Genomic DNA, 12,099 nt, shown 5'->3' on the forward strand with positions numbered 1-12,099 from the left:
TCCTGGGGAGCACGGACGCTGGACGACGGCACAAGACGAATAGGTCGAGTGACGTGATCGCTGCCGATGATGGCGATGACACTGGCGGCACCGGTGGCGTGGGTACGGAGCTCGCGGTGCAATTCCGCGCCACGGGTGCTTTCAACGACGAGGACGAATGGGCACGACCATGGCACACCGGCAGCAGTGACGTCCGCAGTTGCCAAAGAGGGGGGAGCGCTGAAAGCACCACGTCGTCGAAGCTAGCCGCTGACAACGCATCCGACGAGCATGGCGTTGTGTTGGTCTTGACAATACGCGGTATGAGCCCTCTGCACGCCGACGCCGGCGTTGTGCATCCCCTGGTGCGCGCGTGGGTCGTGAGCTGTGCGACGGGGCGCAGCCTGGTTCAGGCATCCACCTCTGTCCCCTGCGCCGTGACACATCCGTTTGATCTCCGCGCACACAAGACGCGCGCGCCGTGGTGGAACGCGCAGCTGGCTCTGCGGCTGAGTGCAGAACAAATGCGCACCGCGGCGGAGGACGCGATGCTTCTGCTGGAAGTCCTGGACTTTGGCAACGAGACCATCCACGGCTTTCCACTTATGCGTGAGGGGCTTTATCCCATCTGCTGGGGATTTCTGATGTTGCGCGGCTGCGCCGGTCGCTCGAACCTGCTCGCGGCAGACGACTTGCATGTGCAGCTTTACCGCTACCCTTCTCGCACGCCGTGGTACCTGTCTCTGCTTAGCGCGCTGATCCCCGTCTCATGGTCCACGGCGGGCGCGGCCTTTGAACCGCATGATGCAAGTGCAGCCCGCTTCTGCAGCAGCGGCCCCAGATCCTCCATCGCAAACGACGTGCCAACCATCTACACCGTGTTTGCAAACGCAAACACCCGCAAGATTCCGTACGAGGGCTGCATCGTGCTCCGAGTACGTCAGACGAGCAACACCGCCTTCGTTCCTGACACGACGGAGATGCTCCTCTACGAGGAATACCTCCTCTCCATGCTGGCGGCCGATGGTGGGAGTGGCTCGGTGCCGCGCTCCTCCCGGTATGCTTGCGCAGCCGCCAATGACGAGGTGTCGCTGGGCCGGATGAGAGAGGAAGACTGCGTCCGCGGGGCAGCGATTCCAGCAAGCCCCTGGTCCACGATAGTCCTCACCGAAAACTACTACCGAATGGACGGCGAGCGGTCATTGCTGCCGCACGAGATTCTGCAAACGACCGCAGTTCTGGGGGTGGTCACGTGCGTCTCCTTCGCCCATAGCGGCTCCTTCGTCGCGCTCGGCGTCTGTCGTCACCTCCAGCACGTGGTTGAGCTGCGTAATCCCCTGCTCCCTGAGATGGCCGTTGTTGCCTGCCTTGTCGGTCACACCGGCCACGTCCACCGTGTCGTGTTTCAGAAGGAGGACAAGTACCTGCTCTCGTGCTCGTCTGACGGGACGGTGCGTGTCTGGCAGCCCAGATCGTCGGACGGCGTCCTCACTCCTGAACCGAGCGCAGGGCCTGAAAGCATGCAGTGCGTGTGCACGTTACCACACGGCTTTCCGGTGTATACGGCAGTGTTCCACCAGGGCAAGATAATTGCTGGCGGCTTCAGCGATCAGCTCTTCGTCTGGGATTACGAGCACACGATCCAGGGGGAGATGGAATCGATGATGACGACAGGCAACACGACGCTGCGTTCCATCACCACATTCACTCCAGCGCACCTCACAAGAGCCCCTCCCACGCATTCGCCGCGCTCAACTCTGGCGGTTCTCGGGCAGCTTGTGCAGCGGGTCGACACGGCCGGCGCTGCGGCGGCGCGGGAGTGCACGCCGACTATGACGCTCAGCCTTGCCTCGAACGAGCGCAGCAATCGAGTATGGTCCGTCCACGCGAACGGCTCTGTGGTGTGCTGGCGCGCCACCACAGAGACTGCGAGCCACGGCGGTGGCGACAGTCTGTGGCAAATGTCGACGCGGCACACGGCGGACTGCAGCGGCGCGGCAGAGGTGCAGGTGAAGGGCGGATACGCCATTGTGACCTGCGGATGTGCTCCCGTTGTATTTGTCTTTGACGCCACCACGTGCGAGCAGCTGCGCGTCGTCAACACACGACTTTCGGTTGCCACGCCGATTCACCTTTTGCCCGACGGGGAGGCGTTCGTTGCGGCCATGGGCGGCCCAGGCCGACTCCTTGCATGGGAGTGCTTTGATGGCGGCTTGTGCACCGCTGCCTCCGGCTACGGCAAAGCCTCTCCACTGTTCAACGTAGCGCGGATGGCGTGGGCGGAGTCGCAGCAGCTCGCCGTCTTCGTCAGTCGTTCACCGTCCTCGGAGGGGGAGATGGCACGCTATACACAAGGGCCAATGCAGCCGGCTGCTGGAGAGAGCGCAGCCGCTTTCCACTATCGGCAGCAGGAGCAGCAGTACCGGCAGAGCGACATACCGACCGAGGCAACGCTGATCACGATCGCAGGCACGGTTCGGCGCAAGTCGACTGTGCTTCTGAAGACAGACCCTCACTCCTCCGATGCGTTTGTGACGATGTTCGGCGGTGATGTACAGCTGAAGCGAAAGGCGGCTTATCTGGCGGAGCGGGAACGCGCAATGCACCAGCGCGCGGCTGAGCGCGCTACGCGCAACGAGCGGCTGCACCCGAGAACCGCCTCGTCGGAGCTCTCGGCGCTGTTCGCGGCGCCGGTGGCTACCAGCATCCCATACGACGCGACGGAGAAGGGGGCGCGCATGAACGCCATCGTGAACTTCTGGCGTGGGCTTGTTAGTCAGCACCGACGCACGGAAGCGCGCCCCCAGGATTCCGAGAGAGTTTCCTCTAGCACCGACGCGTTTGGCACGCATCCTGCAGCGTGGCGTGCGCTGCAGTACATCGAGGATGTTGCAGATGCTCTATGAGAGGATGTGCACCTCCCCATTCCCGTCCTTTTCACGTGCATCTCCTGCTCTACACGGCGTGAGCGCATCGCCTTCTGTGGCGCATTGTTGAAGAGGAAAGTAGGCGGCGATTCACTGTGCGCGACACGCGATGGCCTGGGTCTGCTACATAGATGATGTCCATTCAATGAAGGAAACACAAGATACAAGCGTGCTCCTGCGTTTTTTTTTTGTGTGTGTGTGTGTGACTTCGTCCCCCACACCGCTCATTTGAGTCCACGGAAGGGAGGCGGGGAAGTCTTGGAGAAGCGAAATGCTGCGGGAAGCACCTCACACGGGCGGCACTTTGCATGCGAGCAAAGTGGCAGGACAATGAGGCGGCCTTCCTTACCCACGCTTCCGCGACACCCAAATGCTGGTTCCTTCTCGATCTTTGCAGAATCCTCCCCATCCCTTCCCCTCCTTCCCGCCCTCACCGCGCCCGCTGCGTGCAATAACAACAAACACACACACACGCATATATATATATATATATACTCATGCACACGTGATCACGCAACTCGTGCAAGCCGCTTTCCTCGATCTTTCATTGGCGCTCATCAGTGTGTTGTTGTTGTTACGTGTGGTGGTTCTTGGTTAGTCGTGTGCATTTTCCGTGTGCCTTCCGTTATTGTTCGTGTATCGTGCCTGATCTTCGCCGCCTTTCCTTCGCCCTTCCCGCTCGACATCGACGACGCGCGCAAAGCAGGCCAAGAAAACAAAAAAGAAACAAGAAAAACAACGCGCAAAGGAGAGAGGCACAACCGCGATCACAGAGTCCATCTTTTTTCTTCCTTTTGACTGTGTGTGTGTGCACGTCAGAGACGACCATCGTCCCTTTGTGGTGGCGCATGCACACGCACACAATCAAGCAAACACGCACCCTTCTGCCGTGCACGTACTCTATCTCTTTATCTCTCCCTCTACAGACACACACACAACTTGTGTGAGCTCTCTGCACCAGCGCCGTACGCTTGCTTGCATTCGGCTTTTTTGATTCGTATTTGAGAAAGATGTCTCTTGCGTTTGATGAGTACGGACGCCCCTTTCTGCTGGTGAAGGAGCAACAGCAGAAGGAGCGTGTGAGCGGCGTCGAGGCGCAGAGAGCGAACATACTCGCTGCACTCGGCGTGGCGAATGTGCTGAAGTCGAGCCTCGGCCCGCGAGGCATGGATAAGATTCTCACCACGCCAGACAACGAGGTAGTTGTGACAAACGACGGCGCCACCATCCTAGACCTGATGGACATCGACAACGAGGTTGGCCAGCTCATGGTGGAGCTGAGCAAGTCGCAGGACTCCGAGATCGGCGATGGCACCACTGGTGTTGTGTGCTTTGCAGGCGCGCTGCTGGAGCAGGCAACGGCGCTGCTGGACAAAGGCATCCACAGCTCACGCATCTCGGAGGGGTACGAGAAGGCGTGCGAGATGGCGTGCAAGCGCCTGGAGGAGGTGGCCGAATCCATCTCTCTGGAAAAGAAGGAGTTCCTGCTGCAAACGGCCCGCTCGACGCTCAACTCTAAAGTGGTGAACCGTGATCGCGACCGTCTGGCGCAGATCTGCGTGGACGCGGTGCTTGCCGTGGCGGACATGGAGAGGCGTGACGTGAACATGGACCTTATCAAGGTTGAGGGCAAGGTTGGCGGCCGCCTGGAAGAGACGTGTCTCGTGGATGGCATTGTTCTTGACAAGGACTTCTCGCATCCGCAGATGCCAAAGGAGCTGACAAACCCGAAGATGGCCATCCTGACCTGCGCCTTCGAGCCGCCAAAGCCGAAGACGAAGCATACTCTGCAGATCAACAGCGCCGAGCACATGCGCGAGCTGCACGAACAGGAGCAGGAGTACTTCCGCTCCGAGGTGCAGCGCTGCAAGGACGCCGGTGCGGACCTCGTCATTTGCCAGTGGGGCTTCGATGATGAGGCGAACTACTTACTGTACCGCAACCAGCTGCCGGCGGTTCGCTGGGTCGGTGGCGTGGAGCTGGAGATGATCGCCATCGCCACTGGCGGCCGCATCGTCCCTCGCTTTGAGGATCTGACGGCGGAGAAGCTCGGCACATGCGGCCGCGTCCGCGAGGTCGGCTTTGGCACCACGAAGGATCGCATGATCTTTGTCGAGAACTGCCCCAATAGCAAGGCCGTCACCGTCTTCATCCGCGGTGGCAACAAGATGATGATTGAGGAGGCAAAGCGTTCACTGCACGACGCCATCTGCATGGTCCGCAACCTGATCCGCGACAGCCGCATCGTTTACGGCGGGGGCTCGGCGGAGCTGGCGGCGTCGTCTGCGGTGCTCGCCCACGCCGACGCCGTGTCCACCGTGGACCAGTACGCCATTCGCGCCTTCGCTGACGCTCTCGAGTCGATCCCGATAAACCTGGCCCTCAACAGCGGTCTCGACCCCATCCGCGCCCTTTCCGATGCACGCAAGGCGCAGATCGAGGGCAATAATCCGTACGCCGGCATCGACTGCATGGACCGCGGCACGATCGACATGAAGCAGCAGGAGGTGTTCGAGACGTTGAGCGGCAAGTGCTCGCAGCTGCGCCTGGCAACGCAGGTGGTGAAGATGATCCTCAAGATCGACGACGTCATCGTTACGAAGCCGGATGAGGAGCAGCAGCAGTAACAGGCTGGCTAACAGAGGCCGACGCAGCGGGGGGAAAGCGAGGAAGGTGTCGAGGGGGTTCATTAGGAGCCCAAGCTGCCTTGCCGGAACCTCGTGGCTCCTCTGCTCCCCGCCCCGCCCTCCGCCCGACGTTCTTCACCTTTCATGTGATATGCGTCTCATAGAGGCGGCGCGAAATGTTGCCAGCAAGGAGAACGGATGAGGGGAGTGGTGGGTGGCGGCATTGCTGACCGTCCCAGGGGCGATGCCCGTAAAGGGAAGAAAGAAAAGACGGTGCGCGTGCTGATTGAGAGAGTTTATGATGTTTGCCGCCCCCTCCCCTCCCCCACCACCTCGCCTCTCTCATCGCGCTTGTAAGACCTTTGCGTTCCTGCCTTCAACGCTCGCTCGCGTTCCGCGCAGCCGCTCTATGTCAGCGCGTGTTGGCGCGGCCGCGCCTCGGCAATGGTGGCTTCTCGTGTTGCCGTGTGTTTGCGCCTGCAGCAGTGATAGTGACTGTATTTGTGCGTGCATGTGACGTTGGACCGCCTCTCTCCCCTTCTCTCGGCAGAGGGCGTGTGTTGGTGGAAAGGTAGATTATATATATATATGTGTGTGTGTGCGTAGAGAGAGAGGGAGACACTGTTGTAACGTTACACCCCGTAAAGAGGGTGTGTCGCGGCGTTGGGGATAAGAGCGATGGTAAGCTTCTCCTCTCTCGTTTGTTGTTTCTCTCTTGTAACGAAGAAAAGAAAATGTCGGTGCAACGCGTCGCCACTTCGTTTTGGTTTGGGAGGGGTCTGTGTGCATTCGTCCCGCATGTATGTGCGTGTGTATGCATCGGTCTACCATAAATATATATATATATATATCAGACCGATACATCCGCACACGCAGACAAAGGAGAGTGGGCTCGGGGAAAAACAAATGGAGGCAGCGCCCCATGCACGAAGCCACTCGTAGCGTAAATGAAAAAAGAAGAACAAGCAAGAAACACACAGAAAAAGAGGATGAGAAGCTGCCTGAAAGAAACGGCAACGTATGTAATGAGCGTGTTTCAAACGGTGGCTGTGCTTGCCGTAGTAGCAATGGAGCCGCGTGCATGCGTTGGCACCTTTGAATGAGGTTGTATCCGCCCTGCGTCGGGGACGCAGGGAGAAACATGCGGTTACCGTCGGTTCAAGGAGATCCTGTCATTCTCCGTTGATCTGCGGTCGGGCATTCAAGCTCTCTTTATGCGAAGAAAAATGCGAGCCGAATCTGTCTCTGTGTGTCTGCAGGCTGGCAGGCAGCTGCGGTCGATCGTGCTTTACTCGTAGCGCTTTCTGTTGCTGTTCCTTTGCCTTCCTTTTTTTTGCTTTTTTGTTCCCCCCCTCCCTCTCCCCCACACACACACCTCTCGGGCTACACATCGCCTGCCCCTCCATTCACTTCCACGGCAATGCTTCTATCGCACAGACATCAAGGGTATATGGCAGAGGGATGTGTTTGGTGTTGCTTGCACTTGAGCAGCAACAGAAAGAAGGCGCGGCGTAGTTGCGTCCCAGCAACCCCTTCCTAGCACTACTGCTGACACGTACGACTAGGACGACGTCGCTGGCGCTCGTTGAGACCGTAATGCGGCGATAAAAGTTGTACCCATGAAGAGGAAGTGCTGACGAATCTCGCCCCTCTTCACCTCTCTCGCAGCTCGTCAGTAAGATCAGCTCCCCCATACCCTTTCCCCCTCCCCCTCACCGAAGGCGAACGCGAAAGCTAATCGATGACATCTCCAAGTGCCCGATTGTCCCCACATCGTGTGCGCCACGCTGGCGTCCCCCTCACACGCATGCCGAGCCGGCCACGGTGGCGCTTGGATGCGAACATGTGCGCATAACACCTGCGCATGGGCTGGTCATGCTAAAAAACGGCACCTCTGCCCTGTCGCTTGCCGAGTTTGATGTGAGGACTACATGCGCTTCAATCAGTGCGGCATCACAGAGGCGCCATTGCGGGACCCCCATCGGGAAGACTCCGATGGGTCGCGTTGTCGCACCTGCAACGCAACCATCATACACATCTCTCGCGAAATGACGTAGATCTCGCCGGGGCGTGCGTGACGCTGCACGAAGAGGGCGAGCACAGGAAACTCGCATCCGTTCAGGAATTCCCCTACGTCTTGGAAGAGGTGTGAGTTTGAGATGGCCGACTCGCGTGTACCCCCACAGCAGCCCCAGTGATTGCCTTCTCGCCTCAAGCACGGTGGCCACCGCCTTACGGAGCTGCCGCGTCCATAATGCGACGTCTACAGGGCACAGGGCGCTCCGATGGCGCCCACATCCCCGCAGGGTGACCGTGAGCAGAGGGAAGCAGCCGAAGGAGAGCACGCATGTGCTCCCCACGCCTCGAACACGCGCCATCTTGCTCCCGTGCAGGTTATCCGGCTCTCACAGCCTGAAGAGGAGGAGGGGCCATCCTGCACGTCCTACAAGCCGTGCCCGAAACCAGCCCATGGACGCCTACCAGTGGCCAAAGAAGAGCGGAGGGAGCCCCCTTGCACGCGGCACAGGGGAAGGCGATGCACCTTGCCGATCTGTGTGGCGAGATGAGAAGCGAGAGGCAGCAACGGATGCGGTGCATGGGAAGTACCCCCGACCAGTGCCCCCGCGCGTTCCCAGGAAGCGTCACTCCTCCGCCGCCGGTGACAGACGCGGATGTCGAGGCCCCTCCCCTCACTGGCAGCAATCGTTATGGTGTGCCCAGCGCAGCAGCGACCCCTCTCCTTGAATGAGCCCCCACCGTCGTGGAAGAGAAGAAAGGACGTATCGGACGGCGGCGCCCTCATTCTCTGGCCGCGACAAGTCAACAGCTGGCCAGATGAGCAGCGTTACAACGCGGAGGTGGGTCTGGATGCGCAGCCACGGGAGAACTCGTGCTCGACGACTGTGTGTGTGTGTGGGGGGGGTGACAGATCTGGCAAAGCCATCTTTTCCAGGTGCGTCTTTCCGTGCATCTGCGAAGAGCGCACCCGAATGAACTTGGCTGTTGGCCCAGAGGTGATGCGGGTAGTGACAGCAACATCGGCCTGCCATCCTATGTGTGCCGCGCGACCCGCCTCCGAAATTCACGTGAAGGTCTGCATCGACAGCATCCAACGGACGGGTGGTCGACAGGCGGTGGAGACAGCTCTGCCGGCGACGCAAGCCGCAACCCCGCATACCACACGAGACGGGTGCTGACTAACAGCGTGGCGAGGGATGGGTGGTGATGGATAAGAAAAGGTGCACCCTGCGCTGTCGTCCAAAACCCCCTCCCTCCACAGACACACACAAAAAAAGCGAAACAGCAATTCTGCAAGAATGGACTACACACGTCAGCTTACCCCCCCCCCCCCCCCCCCCCCCCCCCCACCACCCAAAAAACCTGCGTGCACACACCCGATCACCGACCTTCCTCTTCCGTTTCCCCTTTCTTCTCTGATACCGCATTAGCGAGGGGCAGCAGACCGTCATGTAAACACATAGAAAGACAGCGACACCTGCGGTTGGTCATACGCAGGCTACCTGCGCACCTCTTCACCTCCCTGGTAAGAAACCCTGTCCGACCATGACGTCTTCAAGCAAAGCAAATGGCCCACTGCTTGTGCCGCCATCGAATTTCGCCATGGTGGAGGATGGCGTCTACCGCAGCGCCTACCCAACCGAGGAAAATGTGCTTTACCTGCGCCACATCGGCGTCACGCATCTTGTGCTTCTCTCTATTGAGCAGCTGCCGGGCCCGGTGAAGCGGTTGCTCGGATCGGAGGTTACTGGGAAGACCGCCAGCAACTGCCTCACGCGTGGCCCCATTCGCATTATTAATATTGTGGACATGCGCACCTGGCGCGTGGATGGGGTGAATAGTGGGGACGACTTTAGTCCCCACGACGTGACCCGTGCGCTGGACTTTGCAGTGGACCGGCGATGGCATCCAGTGCTCTTCGCTTGCCCTCTCGGCGAGCTACAAACGAACGTGCTGATCGGGTGCATGCGGCGCTACCAACACTGGGCCCTGTCGGCCATCTTCAGCGAGTGCGAGCTCTACACGAGCGTGTGTCGCACTCTGCGGCAGTCAATACTGCTCTTCATTGAGTCCTGGGACCCCGCCAATCACCCCCTTAGCGCGGTGAACATTCAGTACCGTAATCGCAAAATGGCGCAGCGGGAGCGCTTGCGTGCGCACCAGGAGCGCCGAAAACATCGGCACGCTGCCGCGTTCGACGACGACCGCGACAGAACGAGCGGGTCCAACTCCTTCGAGGACTCCGCGGGGGAGATGGAGCCGGAGGTACCGCTGAGCTTCATGAGCGACCTACTTGACAAAAACTCCGCAGATGGCCAGCACAGCAGCACCGTTTCGTCCACTGTGTGGACCTTTAGTGAGATGAGTGTAAGGTCGACGTCACCGCCGATGAAAGTGAAGGCGCCGAACCCAGACGCGGCTTTCATCTCGACAAGCGGACAACGCCCGCCAATGATGATGCGTCGGGCGGCTGCCGCTGCCGCGGCGGCGCGACTCCGCGAGCAGCAGGACCAGCATCCTCACAAAAAAGCGTCAGCGAGTGAAGCGGACGAGCAGGCGGGCTTTGTGCAGATGGAGGAGGGCAAGGTGGCCGGCGTGATCTGGGCAGAGTGGTACCTGGAAGCCCTTCGTACCGCTGAGGAACTAAAGGCGCGCACATACAGCTCGCCGTGCATGCCCTACAGTGGCGCCGATGTGTGCTTCGGAGCCGAGCTTCCCCCACCGCATGTGCTCTATGCCGGCGCGCGCAATCCGCCCGCGCTCGATGCCCGCTCCACCTTCACCAAGGAGTCCATCGTCGAGGAAGATGATGACTAGGGCGCGTCGGGTGTGTGTGGGGGGGGGGAGGAGAGGGGAGGGGGGGCAGTCGTCTCTCTCTGTCTCTCCCGATTCTCCTTGTATGTGTGCTGCCGTGTGTGCGGCGTCGTCAATCTGAGTGCACTGCGGGAGATAGGAGAAAACTTGGTGGTGAGAGGGGGACGCCACCGGAGCTCTTTTCTATCGTCGTCCTCTCGTTGCAGGCGCTCACGGAGGGCGACCCACGGGATCCGCTTGTTGTTCTGCTCCGTCTCCAGCGCGTGTGCCGTGTGTCGGCTTTTCCAACAGGATTGGGCAGTTCTGCGTTCACCTTCTTTTCAACTCTACGGCTGCCCTGAGGCATACCGGGTGTGGGTGTCCGAGCTGTCACCATGAAAACAAAAAAAAAAAAACAGCAACGAAAAAGAAAAACATACAGCGCAGACAGGAAGGACGTGTGACAGGGTATCTGGTGAACATCTTCCTCGCCAACCGCAAGTAGAGCCCCCCTCCCTCACACTCACCCCCTGATTTTTCTTTAGTGTACACCACGCTGATGTGAAGCGTGCTGTGCATCGTGCCGCGTGCATCTTTTTTTTTTTTTCGTTATTCTTCAGTGGTATCAGCTCAGAAGATGCGCCGCGGATTTCATTCCTTTGGCTGCTGTGTATCGTACGCACGAACACGCACACGAGCGCAAAGGCGTTGCTTCTCCGGAAGGGTGGGGTGGGAGACGCTTCGCTCGTTGGACCTCATTCGGTTTGCGAGCTACACCAATCCGTAAGCGTTGAATGCGCGTCCTTTCTCAGAGCTGCGCCAACCGTCTCCGCTCATCTCTCTCTCTCTTCTCGCTCGTACGCTTCCAGTTGGCTGCTATTTCCTGTAGCCTTTCCCCAGGACTCGCTGCCTGTTGTTCTCTCGCTCTCACTGATGGTGCCGCAGCATCGCCGTGCCGTGTAAAATAGAAAACGCAAAGGAGCTTCTACCGCATTTCCACTCCCTCCCTCAGTGCGGCGACGGTCAGGCACCTGCCTCGAAGCTTTCCGGCTGTTGATGCCGCCGGGCGGGTGCACGCAGGAGCGGACACAGACACACACCCACATAAAAGCTCATATAGCGACAGTGACGGTGGACGTCTCTTCTGATACTGACTGGTGCTGTCCGCCTCTTCTTTCCTTTTGCCTCTCCGCTTGCTGGTTTCTGCGTAGTTGTCGCGGACTGGGTGGGGGTACTGAACGCAGGTGGCCCGAAGACGTTAAAACTTGTCGAGTGAGACGCGTCATCGAGCCAGAGGTCGCTGCGCCGTTGCTATGGCCGCTTTCATGCGTCTTTCACGCATAACCGCATACACGTACACCATACACCAGACGTGAGGGAGTTTGCAGTCGGCGCGCGTGGGCGCTTTTGTTGTTTACGTGTTTGTGTTCATTATTTTTTTTTTTTTTTTTCACATTTCCTTTTGGCGGTTTATGCGTTTGTTTCTTCTTTTTTTTTCACCCGCTGAGTGCGTGCGAATGTGTTGCAGGGAGGGAAGGCTGGCAAAGGAAGAGGGAGCAGTAATCGAGTGGATGCCCACGAAAGGCAGCAAAACAACCGGTAAACGGAAAAAGAAGACGCCTGGCGCCGCCGTTTTCGAAGCAGCACCGCTGAACTCTTCGGTCCAGGCAGTGCGGTTGCGTGCTCATACTCGGACGCGGCGCGCAGTGCAGGTGGGCTCCCCCCTCCCCTCAGCCCGTATCGCCACCATCGCA

The 12,099-nt window shown here is 59.3% G+C and overlaps 3 protein-coding genes across 3 annotated transcripts; all 3 read left to right on the top strand.

The window, feature by feature from the left end:
* Window positions 1-302: 302 nt before the first annotated feature.
* Window positions 303-2,885, top strand: LDBPK_321050 (hypothetical protein, conserved; the record flags this gene model as incomplete). The annotated part of the gene is made up of 1 exon (XM_003863473.1): window positions 303-2,885. The coding sequence occupies one exon, from the start codon at window positions 303-305 to the stop codon at window positions 2,883-2,885; it is 2,583 nt and encodes an 860-aa protein (XP_003863521.1).
* Window positions 2,886-3,916: 1,031 nt separating this feature from the next.
* On the top strand, window positions 3,917-5,533 carry LDBPK_321060 (chaperonin containing t-complex protein, putative; the record flags this gene model as incomplete). Its single annotated transcript, XM_003863474.1, has 1 exon — window positions 3,917-5,533. The coding sequence occupies one exon, from the start codon at window positions 3,917-3,919 to the stop codon at window positions 5,531-5,533; it is 1,617 nt and encodes a 538-aa protein (XP_003863522.1).
* A 3,564-nt stretch (window positions 5,534-9,097) lies between these two features.
* LDBPK_321070 (hypothetical protein, conserved) lies at window positions 9,098-10,369 on the top strand (the record flags this gene model as incomplete). The annotated part of the gene is made up of 1 exon (XM_003863475.1): window positions 9,098-10,369. The coding sequence occupies one exon, from the start codon at window positions 9,098-9,100 to the stop codon at window positions 10,367-10,369; it is 1,272 nt and encodes a 423-aa protein (XP_003863523.1).
* Between the last annotated feature and the right edge of the window lie 1,730 nt (window positions 10,370-12,099).

The sequence above is a fragment of the Leishmania donovani genome, chromosome 32, assembly GCF_000227135.1.
Source record: "Leishmania donovani BPK282A1 complete genome, chromosome 32".
Classification (NCBI taxonomy): Eukaryota; Euglenozoa; class Kinetoplastea; order Trypanosomatida; family Trypanosomatidae; genus Leishmania; species Leishmania donovani.